The 20,967-nt window shown below is 42.8% G+C and overlaps 1 protein-coding gene across 1 annotated transcript in view; it reads left to right on the top strand.

The window, feature by feature from the left end:
- Positions 1-2,315: 2,315 nt before the first annotated feature.
- Positions 2,316-20,967, top strand: part of LOC126092725 (sialin-like) — a 158,846-nt gene continuing 140,194 nt past the window's right edge. The window contains exon 1 of the mRNA XM_049908449.1: positions 2,316-2,457. Coding sequence (XP_049764406.1) covers positions 2,344-2,457 — 114 coding nt within the window. The 5' untranslated portion in view covers positions 2,316-2,343. The remainder of the gene's footprint in view (positions 2,458-20,967) is intronic.

Genomic DNA, 20,967 nt, shown 5'->3' with positions numbered 1-20,967 from the left:
GAATATAACAGCTAAAACACCTACATGCACTGTGTGGCTTAGATGGTTATATAGAATTACACATTTAGAACCGACATATTAGCACATGAAACACTTCAATTCTCTGTCCGTTCTGAATTAGAAACTGCATATTTCAACGTTATAATAGCTACATACGTTATATCCTCTTATTATGGCCAGTAATCTTGTATCATTCTGCTAATGTCTGTTATCGTTACAACAAGTAACTATTATGTCCACTGGTGCATGCAACTACTACGTCTACTGGTTAGTTACAGCTCCAGGGTTCGTATCTTCTTACGATTGCCATGGTTTCACTGTTTGTTAATGTTGTGACCCATTATAATTTCATGCCCAGTTAAGTGATTTATTTTAACAGATATCTGATGATAGCAAGTGCCGAAACGCTAATGCTTGATTAATGAAGTTATTTTGCATTCAGTCAGTGATTTTTCTCTCAGCGACTTATTCAGCAATTTGCAGATTACGTATATGTCACTCAATGTCCTAGATGACACTTGGTGTCCACCATGACAGTCTCTTTTGTTTGTGGTACAGGTGGCCAGCGGTAAACTACGCACGGCAACTCGACACGTCGACCCACCTTCCGGTAGGCTGTTTCAGCTGTCGTCATCCGTCTATTCATGAAAGCCAGCCGAAAAATCTTCCGATGTCCTCCTAGAGTGGACCTCCTACAAGGACCCGTGGTCGCTTTCTTCACTACGTACACTGTTGTCCCGAGTTCGTCTCGTCAGCATTCGTTCTGTCATCTCAGCGCTCCCATCTGACGGTGCGATCTGTAGGTATGGCGCTCCTGTGTGGATCCTTCATGCCAATGACTCGACCTCTCCCAAAGCCGACAGATGCTGATAAGGTGCTGTGTGCAAGTGCTGTGAGCATGCTATGTAACGATCTCCTCCTGGAAGCTTCTAGTAAAGTCAGGCACACCTAACAGCCATCACGTATTAATCATCTACAGAAATCGACATATCCCACAGGCATCAAGGTGTTCATGACGTAACACTTTCCATCTACGTCACTGTACAGCACATAGAAATCGGTGATATAGGTCTTTAGTCTCTGGCCATCTTTCCTGTGACCCTCATTGACATTGCGAATGAGCTGCGGCTTTTTGCAATCGCCTGACACTCTAGGATGCTTCTGCGACCTACGATAAAATTCGTTCGAGGATAATCGATTGCTTTCTTTTATTAATGGAATTATTGTTGAAGTCAGCGTAATTTCATACTAGTGCGACATGTAGACTGTCAACAGGGCTATGCGCACAACTTAGAATTTTCTCTAGTTTATCAAAAATGGTCATATCAGCCTCTTTATTCTAGCAAAATTGATACATCTGGCATGAGCTGTTAAGTCGATGCTCTATCACAAATAAGAAGAAATGTAATAAACGGAGTTCATATGGTAGTAACAATCACATGTGTCACAGAAAATTATCAGTAGCAGACCACGCTTTCCAAACATAAAACAATCAACTCAACTTTTTCTCTTCCCCTTAAAATCACATACAACAAATTGTAACTTTTCCTTAGAAGACGAAACATAGTCCGTTTTTCAAGGGGCTTGCTGCTGTGAAAAGGCCTCTGTACTCTGCACTAATACCAAAATAATGGATAAATACTCGCAATTGGAACAGGTAAAGCTACAGAACGGAAGCCAAGCATCTAATTGCATGAACAAGATCTGTAAACCATTAAAACGGCAAAGGTGAAAAACTAATGGTATGGCATAAAGAACACCGAACAGAAGGTATCGACTCTTTCTGAAGGGCCAATGTTCCACCGGGAGTTGAAGGATCCAACCAACAGATGAAGGACAGAAATTTAGCTGATAACAGCGAAGTCGATAAAAGCAGAAAGGGGCAGTTTTGAAAGCGCCGATAGTCAAGCCATTCGGTCTGTCATTGCAACTGGCATCAGTTGTGAACGTCCAAACCTGCCAGAGAACAACTAACACACTTCGTATTGAAAGTCATCTCGTGTTTTAGTTTGTTTCCGAGCTAGCATTCCATTTCAAAGTGGGTGTCGAAAACAACGCAGATATTATGAACTGTAATCCGTGTTCAGCCAGAAGCTCTCAACAACACCCCGGATTAAGAAGAATCCTATTATACTCTGCAGCGACGTGATTTACGGTGCCAAACGCAGAACGTCACCAAGGTTGCGGGCGCTGCTGAGACTCAGATAAACGAGATAGTGGGTTACCACTGCCGCTTAAGCGGCAGCTGCAGTTCCGACTACCTGGTAGCCGGCGGAGGGAGCCCCATCTGCGATCTCTCGGCCAGGGAAGGGTAGGCTGTGGTGGCTCATAACACAGCCAAAGATGCCAGACGACAAGGATGCTGACGTGTGGACGGTCGAGGACGAAATCAGCAAGTATGAGGAGCCGACTTCGAAATCCTCCCGTGTTACGAATGAAGATGAAACATCAGAAAAGGTTAGTATGTAGGTTGTAAGCTGACGCCTCTGCTTACGTTTATTACATTTGCAAACAACTCCTAACGTTCCCTAGTTTCTGAAATCTGTGCACTGTCATAGATAAAATTATGAGACATACAATTAATTAACGAACGCAGTCTGAATAGAGCATGAAAAATGAAAGTAATCTGAGCGCTTCACACTTACATCAACAGCGCAACGTTTATTGGCATGCATAGTAGCACTAAGTTACACACAAGTCATCACGAAAAAGTAATATTGCTGCAGTAATGAAATTGCTTAGCAGCTCGACTTGCGCCACAATGCAATGGGAACGCAACCACAATTTTTGATTATGACAGCCAAATATTAAACACTGAATACATACACTTCTGTAGTAGCACGTATGGCAGGTTGTACCATCGCCTCGCTCATTTTTTTGTAAATGCATACAAGGAATTGGATTCCGAATGTTCAAAGTAGTGGGAGCTATCTATGATGAGAAAGTACTAAGCGACAGTCGTAAACTAAAGTACTAAGCGACAGTCGTAAACTGAGTCACTCAGCCTACCCAAAGGTTATAATACGAGGGTAATCCCAAAAGTAAGGTCTCCTACATTTTTGTAAGTACTTAGAACTGTTTATTTCTACAATGTCTTACATCAGTTTACAGCTTGAACATTCAGCTGTTTTTCGACATAATCACCATTTCTGTCGATGCATTTTTGTAGACGCTATGGCAGTTTTTGTATGCCCATATCATACCAGCTCGCCACCATACTGTTCAGAAAGTTATGAACCTATTCTTTCACTTCGTCGTCGGAGATAAATTGCTGGGACCAGAATTAACGCTGACAGATACTGTGAGACTCTGAAAAAACTCAAACGGGCAATTCAGAACAGGAGAAGAGGAATGTTGAGCAAGGGCGTACACATTCTCCATGACAACGCTCTCCCGCACGTCGCTCGGGAAACCGTTGCTCTCCTGCAACAGTTTTAGTGGAACCCACCTACCCTATAGTTCTGACTTGGCACCCAGTGACTATCACCTGTTCCCTAGGTTAAAAGAACATTTGGCCGGAAAGCGATTCAGCTTCGACGACGAGGTGAAAGAAGAGGTTCATTACTTTCTGAACAGCATGGCGGCGAGCTGGTATGATATGGGCATACAAAAACTGCCACAGCGTCTACAAAAATGCATCGACTGAAATGCTGATTATGCCGAAAAATAGCTAAATGTTCAAGCTGTAAACTGATGTAAACCATTGTAGAAATAAACAGGTCTATGTACTTATAAAAAAATAGGAGACCTCACTTTTGGGATTACCCTCGTATATTGCATTGTACGATCGTATGATGGCTGCAAAGTATCAGTCTCGTTAATGTAGTTAAGTAATAACTAAATGACGAGCTAAAGCAAAGTAAAGAGAGAATGTCTATGTGTGACTGCTTATAACTGAACTGTTAAACCAAATGAAGTGTCTAATACACGCCCTTCGAGTCCACAAACAATATGTGTTATGTAAACGTAAGTGCATACTCATTGTATGAACAAACATTTCATACACGATTGAAAGCCTGTAATAAACTAAACTGAAGGGAAGAGTGATTCAACTGATAGTAATACACTCTAGATTTCCGACCTCAAAAACACACAGTGGATTAGCGACAGTACTTATAATGGAAGTCCACTCGCAGTGTTCATAGAAATTTCGTAACGCGTATCAGTGATAGTTTAATCGTGGAATTGAAGCACCTAACGAATGATTAACGAAATAACTTTGCAGAGAGGCAGTGCTTAGCATAACGTCAAAGGCTTACACCGCCTCAGCAGACAGCAACTCTGCCACTGTGACAAGTCGCCCTGGGCACCAATCATCACAGCCCCACTGCCGTCCTCACCAGACGCAGCCAGCCCAGCACCGAACAGCCAGCCCAGAACAGAATGTAGAATCTACAGGTTTATTACAAATGATTGAAGCGATTTCACAGCTCTACAATAACTTTATTATTTGAGATATTTTCACAATGCTTTGCACACACATACAAAAACTCAAAAAGTTTTTTTAGGCATTCACAAATGTTCGATATGTGTCCCTTTAGTGATTCGGCAGACATCAAGCCGATAATCACGTTCCTCCCACACTCGGCGCAGCATGTCCCCATCAATGAGTTCGAAAGCATCGTTGATGCGAGCTCGCAGTTCTGGCACGTTTCTTGGTGGAGGAGGTTTAAACACTGAATCTTTCACATAACCCCACAGAAAGAAATCGCATGGGGTTAAGTCTGGAGAGCGTGGAGGCCATGACATGAATTGCTGAACATTATCTCCACCACGACCGATCCATCGGTTTTCCACTCTCCTGTTTTAAGAAATGCCGAACATCGTGATGGAAGTGCGGTGGAGCACCATCCTGTTGAAAGATGAAGTCGGCGCTGTCGGTCTCCAGTTGTGGCATGAGCCAATTTTCCAGCATGTCCAGATACACGCGTGAAACTTGCCCGCACGCTTTCAACCGTTTCCTCGCTCACTGCAGGCCGACCCGTTGATTTCCCCTTACAGGGGCATCCAGAAGCTTTAAACTGCGCATACTATCGCCGAATGGAGTTAGCAGTTGGTGGATCTTTGTTGAACTTCGTCCTGAAGTGTCGTTGCACTGTTATGACTGACTGTTGTGAGTGCATTTCAAGCACGACATACGCTTTCTCGGCTCCTGTCGCCATTTTGTCTCACTGCGCTCTCGAGTGCTCTGGCTGCAGAAACCTGACGTGCGGCTTCAGCCGAACAAAACTTTATGAGTTTTTCTACGTATCTGTAGTGTGTCGTGACCATATGTCAATGAATGGAGCTGCAGTGAATTTATGAAATCGCTTCAATCATTTGTAATAGCCCTGTACTTGAAAGCAATACACCGAGTGCTCTCAGAGTGGTCAGTCTTTTGACTGGTCCGCACCAACGGAAGCGCCCCAAAGCTTGCTTCCTACAACTCTCGCAAAGTAAACCTCCGAAGATATTCGTGTTTGTAGCCGATGCAGGTTACAAAATCATCTTTGCAGTAATGCTGTGGTAACCATTTCGCCAGTAAATGAATATAGGAGGAGGTGATGAAAAGTAATGCCTCCGAATTTTTCATTCTGTTTTCACTATCGGTTGAGGTACTACATGTCACGCATATTATTCGATCGACTTTCCCGCTTCTCTGACGCAAGTTGCAACCCTCTGCCGCTAGATGGCTCCGAATGGAAGCGTTTAACATGGCGGTGTGTAACGTAATTATGTCGCTTCGTGAGATACAGCATGCAGTAATCGAGTATCTAACCGCAAAAAAACGTGCCTCCTACTGAAATCCAAAGAACAGTCAAAGCTGTGTACAGTGGTGATTGTATCGACACGAGTAATGCGCGACGTTGCGTTGGCGTGTTCGTAATGAAGGAAACCGTTGTGCTAACCTGAACGCGTGCGACAGAGTTCTGAGCACACGGCAGTGTACGCCAACTGACGAGACTCATCGGAATCGGGATTATGATCCATCAGAGACATCATCACTCGACACAGACACAGTTCTCAGGTAACTGTGGCATATCACGATAGTGTTCACAGGCCATCGTTGCAGAGCTGCGGTACAGAAAATAGTGTGCACGGTTGAGCCTTGAATCCTCACTCCTGACACAAAACACAGGAGATTGGACAGTTCTCAGCTTTTTTTACGTTGAGCGTGGGGGTTATTGGCTCATTAACAAGGTTGTCGCAGGTGATGAAAGGTGGTTTCAGCATGCTGAGTCCCGAAAACAAGAAAGCATCAACAGAGCTCAGCCACAAAGGATCACCAACGCCAAAAAAGTTCAAGATCATGTTATTAGCAGCAAAGTCACCCTTACAGTCTCCTGAGATGATCAACGTGTAGTGATTTGGAATTCGTGCCCAAAGGTTCCACTGTGAAATCAGTAAGGTACTGTGAAACACTCAAAAAACTGAAAGCGCGAATTCGAAGAGTCCTTCTACATATGGTGCAGTCTCTCTTTCAGTATGACAACACCAGATCACACATGAGCGCTGCAACATCCACTGCCTTGTGTTCACTGCCATCGATCATGCTCCACACAGACCTGACTTGGCGCAATCTACTTTCCATCTGTTTCCAAAACTTCGGGGACTTTCCTTTGATAGTAATGAAGCAGTGTAAGGAGGGGTAACTTTGTGGCTCTTCCAACAAAGTCAAACGCTCTACAGTCATGGATATCAACAAACTGGTCTCCCGTTGGGAGAAATTCGCCAGGGTGACTGTGTTGAGAAATAAATATATAGACATGAGGAATAAAGATTAGACTGTTACGGAAATTTGGTTTATTTAAAAAGCATTAAGAGTTTTCCTGTAAAATATTAGGAGGCATTACTTTTCAGCACACCCTCGTGAAAATAATAAAGTGAAATAAGAAAAGTGGCTACTCAACAGTCAGCTTTCAAACTAACATGGATTAAAAATTTCAAATTTTTCTGATGATCCTGGAAACTAAATGCAGAGCTGTAATTTTTATCACTCCTTACTTCGCAATAGATAACTGTGTTGGGTTATTTCACACGACTTCCCAATACATGAGTATCCATCATCTTTCTTCGATTTTCTGTGCTATGCTACTGGTGTACTGAGCGAGGGAAAAATACTGCGTCTGTTCATTCACTGATACCTCCTATCTTATTCTCATTACCCCTCCGCGAGACTGTTCTTGTTGTTTAACAGTGGAGAGTAATTGGTAAATGAGACTTATTTCCTCCTCCCACACCCCCAACCCTCCACACACACTTTCCTCCATCACTAAACTAACTGTACCTTGACGCTTCAAGATGTGTCCCATCAACCTATTCCTTCTTTTAATCAAGTTTCTCTTCGATTTCTCGAGAAATACTGTCGGTGGTCGTCCATATGTTGTTGTGGTTTAGTACGGCTCTCCGCGCTAGTGCATTCTACGCAAGCCATTTTATCTTTGACTGACTGTCCGCAGCTCGTGGTCTTGCGGTAGCGTTCTCGCTTTCCGCGCATGGGATCCCGGGTTCAATTCCCGACGGGGCAGGGATTTTCTCTGCCTCGTGATGACTGGCTGTTGTGTGTTCTTCATCATCATTGACTCGGGAGTCGCCGAAGTGGCGTCAACTAAAAAGGACTTTCAATACGGCGGCCGAACTTCCCCGCATGTGGCCTCCTGGCCAACAATGCCATACGATCATTTCATCTCTTTTTTTAATAACTGCTTCAACGTAAACCTATTGTAATCTAGTTACTGTTGTCAAGACTCGGAACATACGGCACAATTTGGTCCAAAAGCTCATGCTACATTTCTGCCAGTATTCTATCAGATCCTGGTGCTTTCTTCTTCTTCAACTTCATTATTGCATGTCTCACTTCCTCCTGGGCGAATGGAATCACAACACTGTTATTCGCATTCACATTCACATTCAGAGCGAAGGTCATGACGCAACTCTGTGTCTTCCATCATTATATCGCCCGGCAACAAAGTTCTGAGTAGGTACTGCACTGATGTTTCCCAGTCTGTCGTCATCGTGCAGTTGGATCTTCTCTGGGTTGATATACATTGGGTGATCGAACCTCCTTGTTACAAGTTTGTATGGAAAACCACGAACACATCCTTCTTTGTCGTTCTGTTTTCCTTAAAGATTTTGCAGTATCTCCTCGCCTACCTTACTCTACGTCTTGAGGAGTGTACGGCGGCAATTTTAAACCCTTTTGACTTCATAACAAATCTTGGGATCGCCTTGTCTTGCACCACCTGCAGCGGTCGCAGAAACTCGTCTGCTTTGGCGTCAACATCCAATCCGCTTCCTTGTATCTTGAACTGTGCTTTTGAAAGTTCCCAATTCGCTCTGCGTAGATTCTGTAGTCACCCAGGTTGGATGTTAGTGTCTAAATCATTATCTGCATTTTAATTGTAAAGTAAATGAGATTGTGGTCACTTGTTGTAAGTCCATCACAGAGCTTCCAGTTGGCATAGTGGCCAATGACTTTCGACTTTGTGAAAGTGTTATCGACCTTCGTTGTTGCAGCTACGCGCTTTTAGAAAGTAGTTACGTTGAGTGGCCAATTCATGACATGAAGGTCAAGTTCTTGTATAGTGTCCTTAAGGCAGAGTCCTCTTTCGTCTGTTACTCTGCTATGCCACAATGTTAATTTCGCGTTTGCATCCGTTATGAAAATGTTTCTTGTCTTGTTGACCTGGTATTGCTACTATTTTTAAGTTTTATATGTATGATTGAATGTCCAGACTGTACTGAACGCACTGATTAGTTATGTAAAATTTTCCTAAGGCAGTCATTATTTCTCTGTCACCACAATCGCGTCCACTGGATGTTGAACTGATGTTATGATCTATGGTGTAGCCGGCCGGTGTGGCCGTGCGGTTCTAGGCGCTTCAGTCTGGAACTGCGTGACCACTACCGTCGCAGGTTCGAATCCTGCCTCGGGCATGGATGTGTGTGATGTCCTTAGGTTAGTTAGGTTTAAGTAGTTCTAAGTGCTAGGGGACTGATGACCACAGATGTTAAGTTCCATAGTGTTCAGAGCCATTTGAACCATTTGTATGGTGTAACTAGCATGTGGGGTAATGCCGCATCCCTGGAATGTGGCTCCTGTATACATAGTGTTTGTAGCTCAACTCCTCTAACGCTTTCCCTAGTCCTTACATCACCATGGTACTGCACATCGCATTTATCTGGCCGATTTTAATCATTTTTCTCTGTTCCATTGGCGTTGGGGTGTAGTTTGATTGTAAGTGAATGCTATGGGAACGTAGCTATAGCTATTGAGCCAGTGTAATCTGAAATCATATACAATTCGGCCCTGCGTCATCACTGATCGCCTGTGCAGATGCTCAATATCAAATGGTAACTATCTCCTCTTAAAGACGACTTCAAGTAGAGTTTGCAGTTCCTTGGTAATTGTAGTCAAGTTGTTGACACTGAGCTGAAAAGATCAACTGCCGCATATAACAGTGTTATTAAACGAATATCTTTTGCAGGGTAGGCTGCTCAGAATCTGGAAAATATCGAATATAATTATGCTAAAAAAAGGGGAAGACATAGACCCAAGAGAAACCAAAATATTATAGGCCGATTTGCTTCGTAAATTCTCAAGCCAGAGTACAGGAAAAGATTCTATGCCGCCATCTGAGGGACCACAGACCGCTAGTAGGCATGAGCCCCCTGCAGTACGACTTCAGAAAAGGTAAATCCACAGAGAATGCGATAAATCACGCAATGAATATTGTAAACATCTCAGACGAATACTATGTTACAGGTGTAATGATTGATATTACTGGAGCGTTTGGTATATTGTGGTGGCCTGCCCTGTTAAAGAGACTGAAACAGATGGACTGTCCAAGGTGTCTCTACATCTCCATAACAGTCTACGATTATTGCACAGGTAGGCAGGCGCATAAGAACTTCCTAGAAAGCCTGCAGGGCTCTGTTTGTGGTCCTGAGTTTCTAACGTAGCAAATTATTACGAGTTGTCATCTTTCATTGACAGCGAAGCTTGCTGCCGAGACGAGATGAGAGCAGATTTTTGTTCTGACGCTGGCACAGCTGACGCTGGCTACTTGGCCGAGCGAGCCTTATGTTACACGTACTCTCTATGAATCTGATGAAATACTATTAAATATCAGTCTATCTTTTTCATACTTAGTGTACCAAATTCTATGGATGACACAACCATAGTGTTAAAATTTCAAATCAATAACTTCCATACTTTCAGAGATATAAATTTTTACCTGAATACATAATAACCGTGCTGGCAATATGAAACTGAGTTATAGACTGTAATGTATTCGTCTATAGTGTCAACTGAAACTACAGCCAAGAGGATAGTTTCATATAACCTAATTTTCTGGAATTTTCTTTAGTTTCATTACTACAGATTTCTAACGTAATTAAATGTACTTTGGAAAATTATTATTTCGTCATGTTTTAGTTGTGTAAGTGTTTTGAAGAGACTGAGAGAGTGAATAAAGGACATACGTAAAGTGAGAATATGATATTTTATTGAAACTATGTAAATGTATGCGTGAAAAAGTTGTACAATAGGGGAATTGGTGATGTATGTACGAGTCAGCTTGATTTTGTAAAATACAACCAGAAGGGGCGTTGAGTGTTAAATTTATTAGTGATTAATTTTGTGAAAATGAGTCGTATTTTGTTTTCATTAAATTTTATTTAATTTCGGAATTACGAGATTTCTGGTCTACATTACTTGTGGTAATATGATTGGCTGACATTAGAAATACCGCGAGTATAGAAATGCTCGAGGTGATATGATTGGCTGCTTAATATACGAGCCAATAGGAATTCAGTATTTTCTGCAGGTATGAATAGGGTTTTATGCCTCAGATCTGTGAATCGACATATTCGTACGAGAGCCGTCTTCTGCTAAACACCTATGTTAAACCGCGCTGATAAAATTTGTGCCAAAATAAAAAAATTCGCGCGTTCGATCGGCTATGGTGTCGTTGACGTTATAGTATTGAGTATTTTGTGGAAGTTTGGACTTTGTGAGTGGCTTATTTTAGGAGACATTTGTGTGTGAATATTTGATGTTGTACATAAACTCCGCATGGCGTGTTTCTTGCAGATTACACGAGATTATGGCGAGAACTTCTTTACTGAACGACTGAACGTCTTAACTCGTAAGTAGTCGTGGGTCAGTGACAATTTAGGACGTTCAAAATATCGGGTCGGACTAAATATCTTCTGTCTGCTTTCGGGTGTGAAATTGTAACAGAGACAGTCAGTAACATTACATAATTGATGTCGGAATATTAAATACGGACTTGATAGCCATTTTCTGTGTTTTAAAGACAATAAGCCAACTTAAAGGAAATTTAAGACATTTTTTCAAACGAGTCTGCAAGAATCCCGAACGCTCGACACTTTAACTTTCAGCAGCTGCACATGGACTGGAGGTATATGGCCTTTGCGTGGTAGGTATTTAGTCTAATTTTCGTTAACGCTGCTTTTGGCGGCTAAACCAGTATCTACCATCGCAGAGTGAAGGGGCAGACAATCTGAAACATATTCCGGTTCGTGGACTCATTGTTTAAAGGATAGTGAAAGACCAACCCGCCCCGCCCCTGGGATGTTGGCATAGAGGAATTACTGAACCAGCTTTAGAGTATAGCAAACACTATTAGGGGCTACATCGCCTACGCAGACGATCTGCCGATTATAGTATCTGCTAACACGAGAACTAAATTATAGGGAAACAGTCAGGTAGTTTTTAAAAGCAACTGGTGTGTAGGAAGCAAAGTAATGATAGTAGCACACAAAACAATTTATGTGCTACTAAAAGGAACATAATTACGAGCGAGAAATCGCACAGTCAGAATAAATGACCATCCTGTTAAAAGAAAAGAAGTATATAGGTACCTTGGAATTAACATCGACGAAACGCAAAACTTCCATGCATATGTAGAAATCGTCTGCCGGAGGCATTAAAATCAGAAATAAATTAGCAACAGTTGGCCATAGAAGTCTTTAGCTGGCACTAAGTGCAGTAAGAACGTACCACAACGCAATCTTACTCGCTTGTGTGGGCTATTGGTAGAGCGTTTGGGCTCATAGAGCCAGAAAGGTGAGAACAGCACAGACGCTACGGCGAACACAATGGGGTGTACTCCTGCGGTGACAGGCGTGTATATAACACCGACTGAGGTGCTGCTGGTGGTATTAGGCTTGCCATCTCTATACCCAGCAGTAACAAAGAGAGGTGCACAATTCAGGCTCAAAATGCGCGAATATGACAAGGTAAAGAAGATACGCGGCACAAGAGCCGTATCGAATAAGGAAATAAAAGCATGCATTGACAGTGAACGGCAAGAAATCTGTGATAGGGCAGAGAGGAGAACCTACCAATTCCTTCCCGACGTAAAAGAAGGAACAAGAACGACATACTTCCTTCCAACCAACGGAACTACACACTACCTGTCAGGACATGCTCCGTATCCCAGCTACTTACTAAAAATTGGACAGCACATCACAGACACATGAGAATGTAGAGCAATCGGTACCCCGGATCACATCGTCCGGGAGTGTGCCGTTAGACAAGACATTACAGGCACGGACAGGAATGGGTCTGGAAATGCTACAGTCTATAATATAATAAAGAATGAGGAAGTGTGGTATACGCTGCATTTGCTTACAGCTAAGATACCAGCTTATGAACTGCAAGTCTACAAGGCTGAGAGGCAACCAAGAAGAGGCCTTACATCATGATAACGAGACCCGACACGGCAGAACACCCACGTACAACAACCTTCTGGAAACAATGAGACGAGCCTCAGGGAGGACCAGGAAGGACTTCCTGATACCGTGACAGCCACCTCGCAGTCTGTAGATCTTGGGTGGCACAGCAGCGCAGCCTCTGTGAATCCCCTCCACACACACACACACACACACACACACACACACACACACAAATACACTCACGCTCTGTTATACCAACCGATGGGCACTACGTTACGGCCCCGATCGCATTCCCCGAATGCGTAGCCGAACCAGGAAAGTAATCATTGTCATAGCTTATGGTGTGCAACATACCCACGCAGTTTTGAGTGCAGCTCTTTTAATGACGGTGAGTGTAAATGTAGCTGTTAGGAAGTCCTTTCTAAAGGCACTTGTCTCGAGTGTAGCCTTGTATGGAAGTGAAACTGACGATAAGCATTTCAGCCAAGAACAGAATGGAAGCTTTCGAAATGTGATGCTATACAAGAATGCTGCAGATTAGGCTAGTGGATCGAGATACTGAATCGAATTGGAGACAAAAAAATTATGGCTCAACTTGACTAAAAGAAGGAACTGGTTGAAAGGACACGTCCTGAGGCATCAAGTACTCGTCGGTTTGGTATCTGTGGGGGTAAAAATTGTAAAGGAAGACCAAGGGGTGCATACAGTGAGGTAGCTCAAATTGACATAGGTTGTAGTTGTTATGTAGAGACGAAGACGCTTACACAGAACAGAAGAGCTTGGACAGCTGTAGCAAACCAGTCTTCATTCTGAAGACCATAAAAATAAGAATGTAGAAGAATTACTGTTGTACAATATTCAAACTCGCAGTAAAAAAATCAAACATTCACAAGATTAAGATTACCAGCAAACTGAAAACACTAAGACTTAATATGTTTTGCAAATGATAGAGCACAGCAATAAGTCATCCTTTTTTGCAGGTTTTATTTGGCAAATTTAGATTTCGGCTAGTGCCTAGCCATTAGCAATGCATTATTTCATAGTATCAATGCATGTCGGTTCCCTGTTGTTCGGGCGTCTATCACAGTTGTTTCAAGACCACTGTATAATGAAGTTAGGCTTTTTGGAGAACACATCCTTCTGAATAAATCTAGCATTATCATGAACTCACAGTGTCCACATTTCATAAATCCATTTTCGATGACGCTCAGATTAGCGCAGACGCCTGCTTTTGTTGCTTTTTTTTTCATTAAGGAAACTGCGGAAATCTCTCTGTAGTAAAAGTGAATGTCTGAGGTACTGTGGACATAGTGCACCTAGTCAGCCGTTATTCTGGGAATCGATGCTGTAACCACGCACTGGTTTTGCAGTTACTGTCCTTTTGTTCTCATTCAGAATTTTAGTGCAGTTCGGCTTCTTTGCTACCTACCTGCACCTCGAAACCAGCACAGTGCACTGCTGTTGCAGGGTTTTTTGTGAATCACTTCTACAGCACTTTTGTGACAATACTGGACTGTAAAATTCCGTTAATGTCACAGTTACAAGGACGTGAACATCTGTCAAGGGGCGTAATGACTGGTCTGATCTTCCGTCTGTACCAGTCTTAGACCAAACGTGAGGTAGGCAACCATGACGTAATCATATGGCAATCAACATCTCGAGCCATTGATCAGTGGATACTTGTTGCAGAGGGCTATGGAGTACAGATTAAGTTTTCATTATTGTAAAGTTTTCAGTCAAAATTTTTGGAGTGTAATGGTGGAGTCTCGTGCAGTGTATGGGTCCTCGGAAAAAGATGTGAAAGGAAGCAATATTTCGTTCCACATCTCAGGCTGTTGTAATACTACAAAATGTTAAACACATTTTTCGTGGTCAAGTCATCGAATTATAGTCTGAAGCTAAGGAATGGCGTCGTTAATGAGTTGGTGCAAATGGTCCTCTTGAGTATGATACGCATTCGATAACTAAGCCCACTATATGTGTGTTTCCTGAAAGTACGTGCTGTCACATATAAATTTTTAATTACATTCTTTTTTCTTATTTTCTATGATTCGAACTTCATAGCGTATTAATCGTAATCTTTAACACTGCCTAATGATGAAACTTTCGTTTATTACACGAGTTGGAAGCTAAGATTTATCTGGATTCTCAGATAAAAAACTCCATAAATGATGATAATATTGCTGCATGTATCGACGCAGATTGGCATTACAGCTCCAATTATTGCTCCAATTATTATTTTTTGTTTATTTATTCATCCATGGATCTTCTTGTAACGTTTTGGATTAAGTTCGTAACACCATAAAAATTAAGATCCGACAAAGGTCCCAGTATAGAGTCTCGATCCGGCACACAGTTTCAATTCGACAGGGAGTTTCAGATCAGCGCACACTCCACTACAGAGTGTAAATTCGTTCTGATATCTAAAAATAAAGTTGTTTCTATGCGGGTAGGACAGTCTGTCGACCGTAGCCTTGATGCAGGAACCGTACTGACTACTGACTGAAACGATTTAGTAAACCACAGACGATATAAATCAAGGCGGCAGGACAGAGCAAATTCCACACTCGCGAATATGAGATCAGTGTCTTAACAACTGCACTTCCTAATTTCGGTCCGCAGCTCGTGGTGTAGTTGCTAGCGTTGCTGCCTCTGCATCACGAGGTCCCGGGTTCGATTTCCGGCCGGGGTGGGGATTATCTCCGCCCGGGGGACTGGGTGTTTATGTTGTCCTCATCATTTCATCATAATTCGTAAAAGTGGCGAAATTGGACTGTGTCAAGATTGGGAATTTCCCTGGGCGCTGATAATCACGCAGTTGAGCGCCTCGCAAACCAAACATCATCATCATCATCCTCATTTCGTTTGTCCCTGTAATACAATGTTCTTTGAATTATACATAATTTGCTGCAGAGAACTTATAATACAAAGAATAGTTTTGTCCTTCACCACTCCACACACTAAGGAGATCCGCTGTTGACTCCTGGATCCTAAACATACTGCTATGCCCGTTGCGCTACCTCCAGTCTGCTTGGGAAATTGATTCGAGACCCGTAAATATGTAGCTAAGCCCCACGCATGTATTCACGTTCTCCCCTCAGTCCAGCTGAAAAACGGAGTCAGCATTCCCCTATGATGTATGCGATGGAGAACTCAGGGGAATGACAAGACATTACAAGATTTCGGGCTTGCAGCCGCTCGACGTAAACTTCACTCAACGATATTTCGACTGGACACCTACACCAGTCGTCTTCAGGTAAGCCATCGAAGGCTGCCGAATACTTTTTTTTTTTTTTTTTTTTTTTTGATGCCCCTGCCCATTGGGCGAGGACGTTCTCCGCTCCGCACTATATAGCGCTCTGACAGTATTGCTACGCATGCGTCACAGTCACCGCCCGGCGGCAGCGCCCTCGCTGGTGGAACAGCGAAGATCAGCAGTCTTCGGCGATGCCGCTCGCCGCAATTCATTGGAGTATTCTGGTGTCTTCGTCTGGAGAAAATCTCGGGGATGGCGGAATTCCACACATTATCCAGCTAGTAGCTGCTGTCGCGGTTCATTAGATTTTCCGCGATGCGTATTTCAACGGATTATTTTGTAATAGAGTCCGAAAATGATGTTTCTGTGCCAAAAATTAATGTTTTGTCATATTCCATTGAATGTCCGTTGGAGATACAATGTTCCGCAGTTGCAGACTTGCTGGACTGTAGAAGGCGAATGCAACGTTTATGTTATGTGCAGAAATCTTCCACTGCATGTGTTGTTTGTCCTATATAGGCCATACTAGACTGGCAAGGTAGTTTGTAATCCGCAATAAGAAACTGTCCGTCACTGGTCGCAGCAGGTCCGAAATCTTACATTGTGGGCGTAAAATCACTTTCACCTGAAAATTACTAAGCATTATTGCTATTTGGAGGGAAATATTCCCAACGACGGGAAGAAAAGCTAGGGACTTTGCTGGCGCGTTCTCCTCTTTATCTACTTTCCTGTTCTTGGTCTTAGCTGAGAATGCCATCTTAATTTGTCGGGTGGAATATCCATTTTCTCTGAACATTGTCTTTAAAGGTACAAGCTCTTTAGGCAAACTATCTGCATCCGGCACTGTATGGGCTCTTGTATAAGGGTTGTAAGCACACTCATGGTCTTGGATGGGTGATGGCAACTTAAGAGTGCAAGTACGAATTAGGCTTACGATAAACAGAATGTCCCAGAGAGCAATCAGTCTTCCGTCTAACCAAAACATCCAGGATTGGAAGACAACCATCTTTTTCTAGTTCCACAGTAAATCGAATGTTCTCATAAATGGAGGTAAAATTATGTCAAAACTCCATTCTACATGGGGCCAAAATATGAAAGTATCATCCACATACCTCCAAAGAACAGTTGGTTTAAGAACCGCTGACACAAGTACTCTTTCCTCAACATCCTCCATAAAGAAAGTTAGCCACAAGGGGAGACAAAGGGCTGCCCATGGCTCTGCCCTACTGATTTCCTCTCTGCCTGCTCTCATTTGCCAACAATTCAGAGTTGAGACCCGCCGTTGTAAAGGTATGCATTTATTCCAATCCCCTGTTAGTCCAACTCATCATTTCCCCTCTCTCCTCCTTTCCCCTCTCTCTGTCAGTTTCCTCCCACCTCTCTCTTCGTCCCTCTGTTCCTGCCCCACCTGTCCATCTGCTCTTTCCTGCTGTGTCCACTCCTCCGTCTGCTCTGTCCTTCTCCTACTTCCCCCTCTAGTTCCATCTCGCCCTCCTCCCTTGTCCATCTCCTCCTCACCACACACTTTGTTCATCTCTTCGTCCCCCATCTCCCTGTACATCTCCTCCGCCATCTAGCTCTTCAGCTCCCCCTCCTTCTCTGTCTGTCCATCTCCTCCTCTTTCCTTTCACTGTCCACCTACTCCTTTCACCTCTCTCCGTCGATTCCTCTTCTTTCCTATCTCTTTCCATTTCCTCCTCCCCTCTCTCTACCCATCTGCTCCTCCCAAATCTGTCCATTTGCTCCTTCCCCTTCTAATTACATTTCCTCCTTCCCCCTCTGTTCATCTCCACCTTGTTATTCTAATTCCATCCTCTCCCTCTCTCTTTTTGCATTTCCTCCTCTCCTCCCTGTGCATCTCGTTCCCCATCTTGCTGTTCATCTCCTCCTGCCTTCTTTGTCTGTCCATCTGCTCCTCTTCCCGTTCTCTGTCCTCCTCCAATCCCCTCTATTCCTTCTCATGCCTTCCTCTGTCCATTTCCTCCTCTCCTCTCACTGGCAATCTCTTCCTGCACTGTCTCTCTGTCCATATCCTCCTCTTTCATTTCTCTGTCCATCTCCTCATCTGCCCTCTCTCTGTCACTTTCTCCCTCCCCTCTTTCTGTCCACATCCTCCTCATCCCTATCTGTGTTTATATCCTCCTTCCCTCTCTCTGTCTGTCCATCTCTTCTACCTCCTTCCATCCCCACCTTATCACCCCGACCCCAACAGGGGCTGGTGGTTCTTACCCCACAATATTTCTTTCCAGATCGTAACTACGTAATACGTCAACCATGTTTAACTGAAATTATCCAGGGGTTTAGGATGAGCTGTTTACCCATGCTTTTGCCCACCTATGCACATGTCAAATACGTTTCACACATATTTAAACTATTTCACACGTATTTGTACATATATTTGATCTGTATATCTATCAATTATTGACATGAATGTTCATTGACATTGTTTTCTGCATATTATATTTTGCTGACTTGATAAACCACAAGAATTTGCAGGTTGATACAACAATCAAAACGTATAGTCAGTGAGTTCCGGCTTGTCGACGCATGGCCAAAGGATCCAGGATATTTAACTTGTTATGCCAAGCCGAGAGTTAAAAGTATTTGAGGTCAGCAAGACAAGACTTGTCAGATAAAGGAAAAGTTCAGACTTGCTGATACTGCATTCCCATCCTATGGAATTGGCATGTGCGCCACTTTATGCCAGGCAAAGTCAAATCCATTGGGGAGAATCTTTGGCCTTCTAACGAAATTTCCTATACTTTCAAAAACGGTGTACAGAAATATCAAGCGTTATTTCATCACGTACCAGCTATATCAGTTATCTACGTACTTAACATAAGTAGTGTGATAAATAATGAGCGTTATTAAAACATTCAACAGATTATTGCGACACTTTCGATCATGATGCAAAATTCAGATGTTTAGGTACTTTTGATGATGACGCAAAAACAGATTTTTTGGATACCTCTGATCGTTACAAAAATTAACATCATTTGATAGCGACACAAAATTAAGATTGTTTGGACACTTTTGGTGCATATGCAAAATTCAGGTCTCCTGGATACTTTTGAACATGGGATGCTGAGCTTTTGTAGCCAGCTCATCTTCAGCCGCAGTCTCTGCGTGCCTTGTGTTGTGCATAACCTGATGTGTGTCTGTATGTTGAGCTGCAGCTGGTATGCACCTTGATGTCTCTTCCATGTGTGATATTATTGCTATCATTGTCTCTACAAGCAAAAAAAAAATCGATAGTACCATAGAAAATCGATTCACTCCTGACACAAAAATCTTTATTGAAGGAATCAGCATTGCGTTTCTCGCTAAGATAGGCCATGTGGGTATAAATTTGAGCCTATTTCTATGTAAACTTGATCGAAAAGTCTACGTTTCACTTACAGTTGAAGATAGCAGGACAACACTTCATACTGAAATCACTGACAGCTCTTAAACACACATTCACATCGTCTCAGAAATGGCTTAATTTGCAGACATGTTACATTAGCGTCTTTTTGCTTTTACCATCATACACTTTTCATTTGTGTCGACATTTCGCTATTAGTTATGATAACCTGTGTGTTTGTAAGATGTAATCACCATTTACTAAATTTGGTTACCAACACGCAACAACAATTTGTTACAGTTTTCACTGTAGCACAGAGGGGAATTTGTTAGACTTTCGCTGTAGCGAGAGCAATTTTTTTCAGGACAATTTCTTACAATGTTGCTAAACTCATCATCATTTCCCCAATCTGTAAACTGGCCATCACTGCCTAACCCAGTGATAACTGAAGTATTGGCAGTCCCCTGTAAACTAATCATCTTTGTCCCACCACGTAATCTGACCGTCATTACCCCACCTAGCAGGATCCAGTGGTGTAATGGCAATCACCCAGTCAGTTGACCATCATTACCAACATCCAATATTGTGTGTGCGTGAGTGTGTGTGTGTGTGTGTGTGTGTGTGTGTGTGTGTTTTGAATGACACTAGTGTGTGTGTGTGTGTGTGTGTGTGTGTGTGTGTGTGTGTGTGTTGAATGACACTAATTTACAAAATTCAGTTGAAGAAGGTCATTCAACACACACACGACAAGGTTAAACATTTTTATGGAAAATACGGTAGTATTAGCAATACTTCCTTTAATATGGTGCCCAAATGGGTATGTGTAAGATTTTTTGTGTGTTTATACTGTAATTCAATTGAATACTTTTCAATGTAGTGCAAGAAAATCATATACTTTTGAAGGTGGTGGTCTATAAGTACTGACTGGGCTATTCTGTTTTTAGTACAAAAATACCTCGCTGTCGCTGGGTGCTTCAAAATAATGAATGCTAAAATTCTTTTTTTAAGGTTCCCGCCTCCACAATTAGATTGTCAAATGTTGTGATTGGGTGTTTCATTTTTAATGGATGCCAAAAGCGTACAGTTAACATCATCTTTGATTTTCATGCACAGAGGTTGGCTGTTTCATTTGTAATGAATGCTACAAAATTTTGCCACTATTGCCAGCTTCCATTTTCAAGTGCTGTTTGACTGTTGCACTTTTAATAAAAGCTAAAAAGTTTTCCTCCTATGCCATCTTACAAGTTTTAAATTTCCTGCCACTACCATCTTGCAAACGTGGTGGGACAAAGATGATCAGTTTACAGGGGACTGCCAATACTTCAGTTATCACTGGGTTAGGTAGTAAGGCACAAGCATAAGAAATATCCTGTCCTTTCAGATATGTGGCTGCACAGAAGTATGAAGTTGCAGTCAGCGGCACACGCCCGCATCAGTGCTATCAGCCGGACTGCGGGTAGAGTGCAGCCTTTCTTCAGTGCGGCGCTAATAGGGGGAAGGTGGGGGACCAACAGCCCCGGTCACCTTTTAACCCCGGGAAAGATGTCCAGTATTCATTTGATAGCAGTCTAAGAGGCCCTGTGGCCGTCCTGGAGGGACTGGAAGTAGAAAAAGCCCTCCAGAGCTGGAGTCTAGTGCTCTGCCCACTAGACCACTATGGCCACACTTAGTCAGATGACACATG

Source organism: Schistocerca cancellata, chromosome 7, assembly GCF_023864275.1.
Source record: "Schistocerca cancellata isolate TAMUIC-IGC-003103 chromosome 7, iqSchCanc2.1, whole genome shotgun sequence".
NCBI lineage: Eukaryota > Metazoa > Arthropoda > Insecta > Orthoptera > Acrididae > Schistocerca > Schistocerca cancellata.
This window is presented reverse-complemented; position numbering and strand designations above follow the sequence as displayed.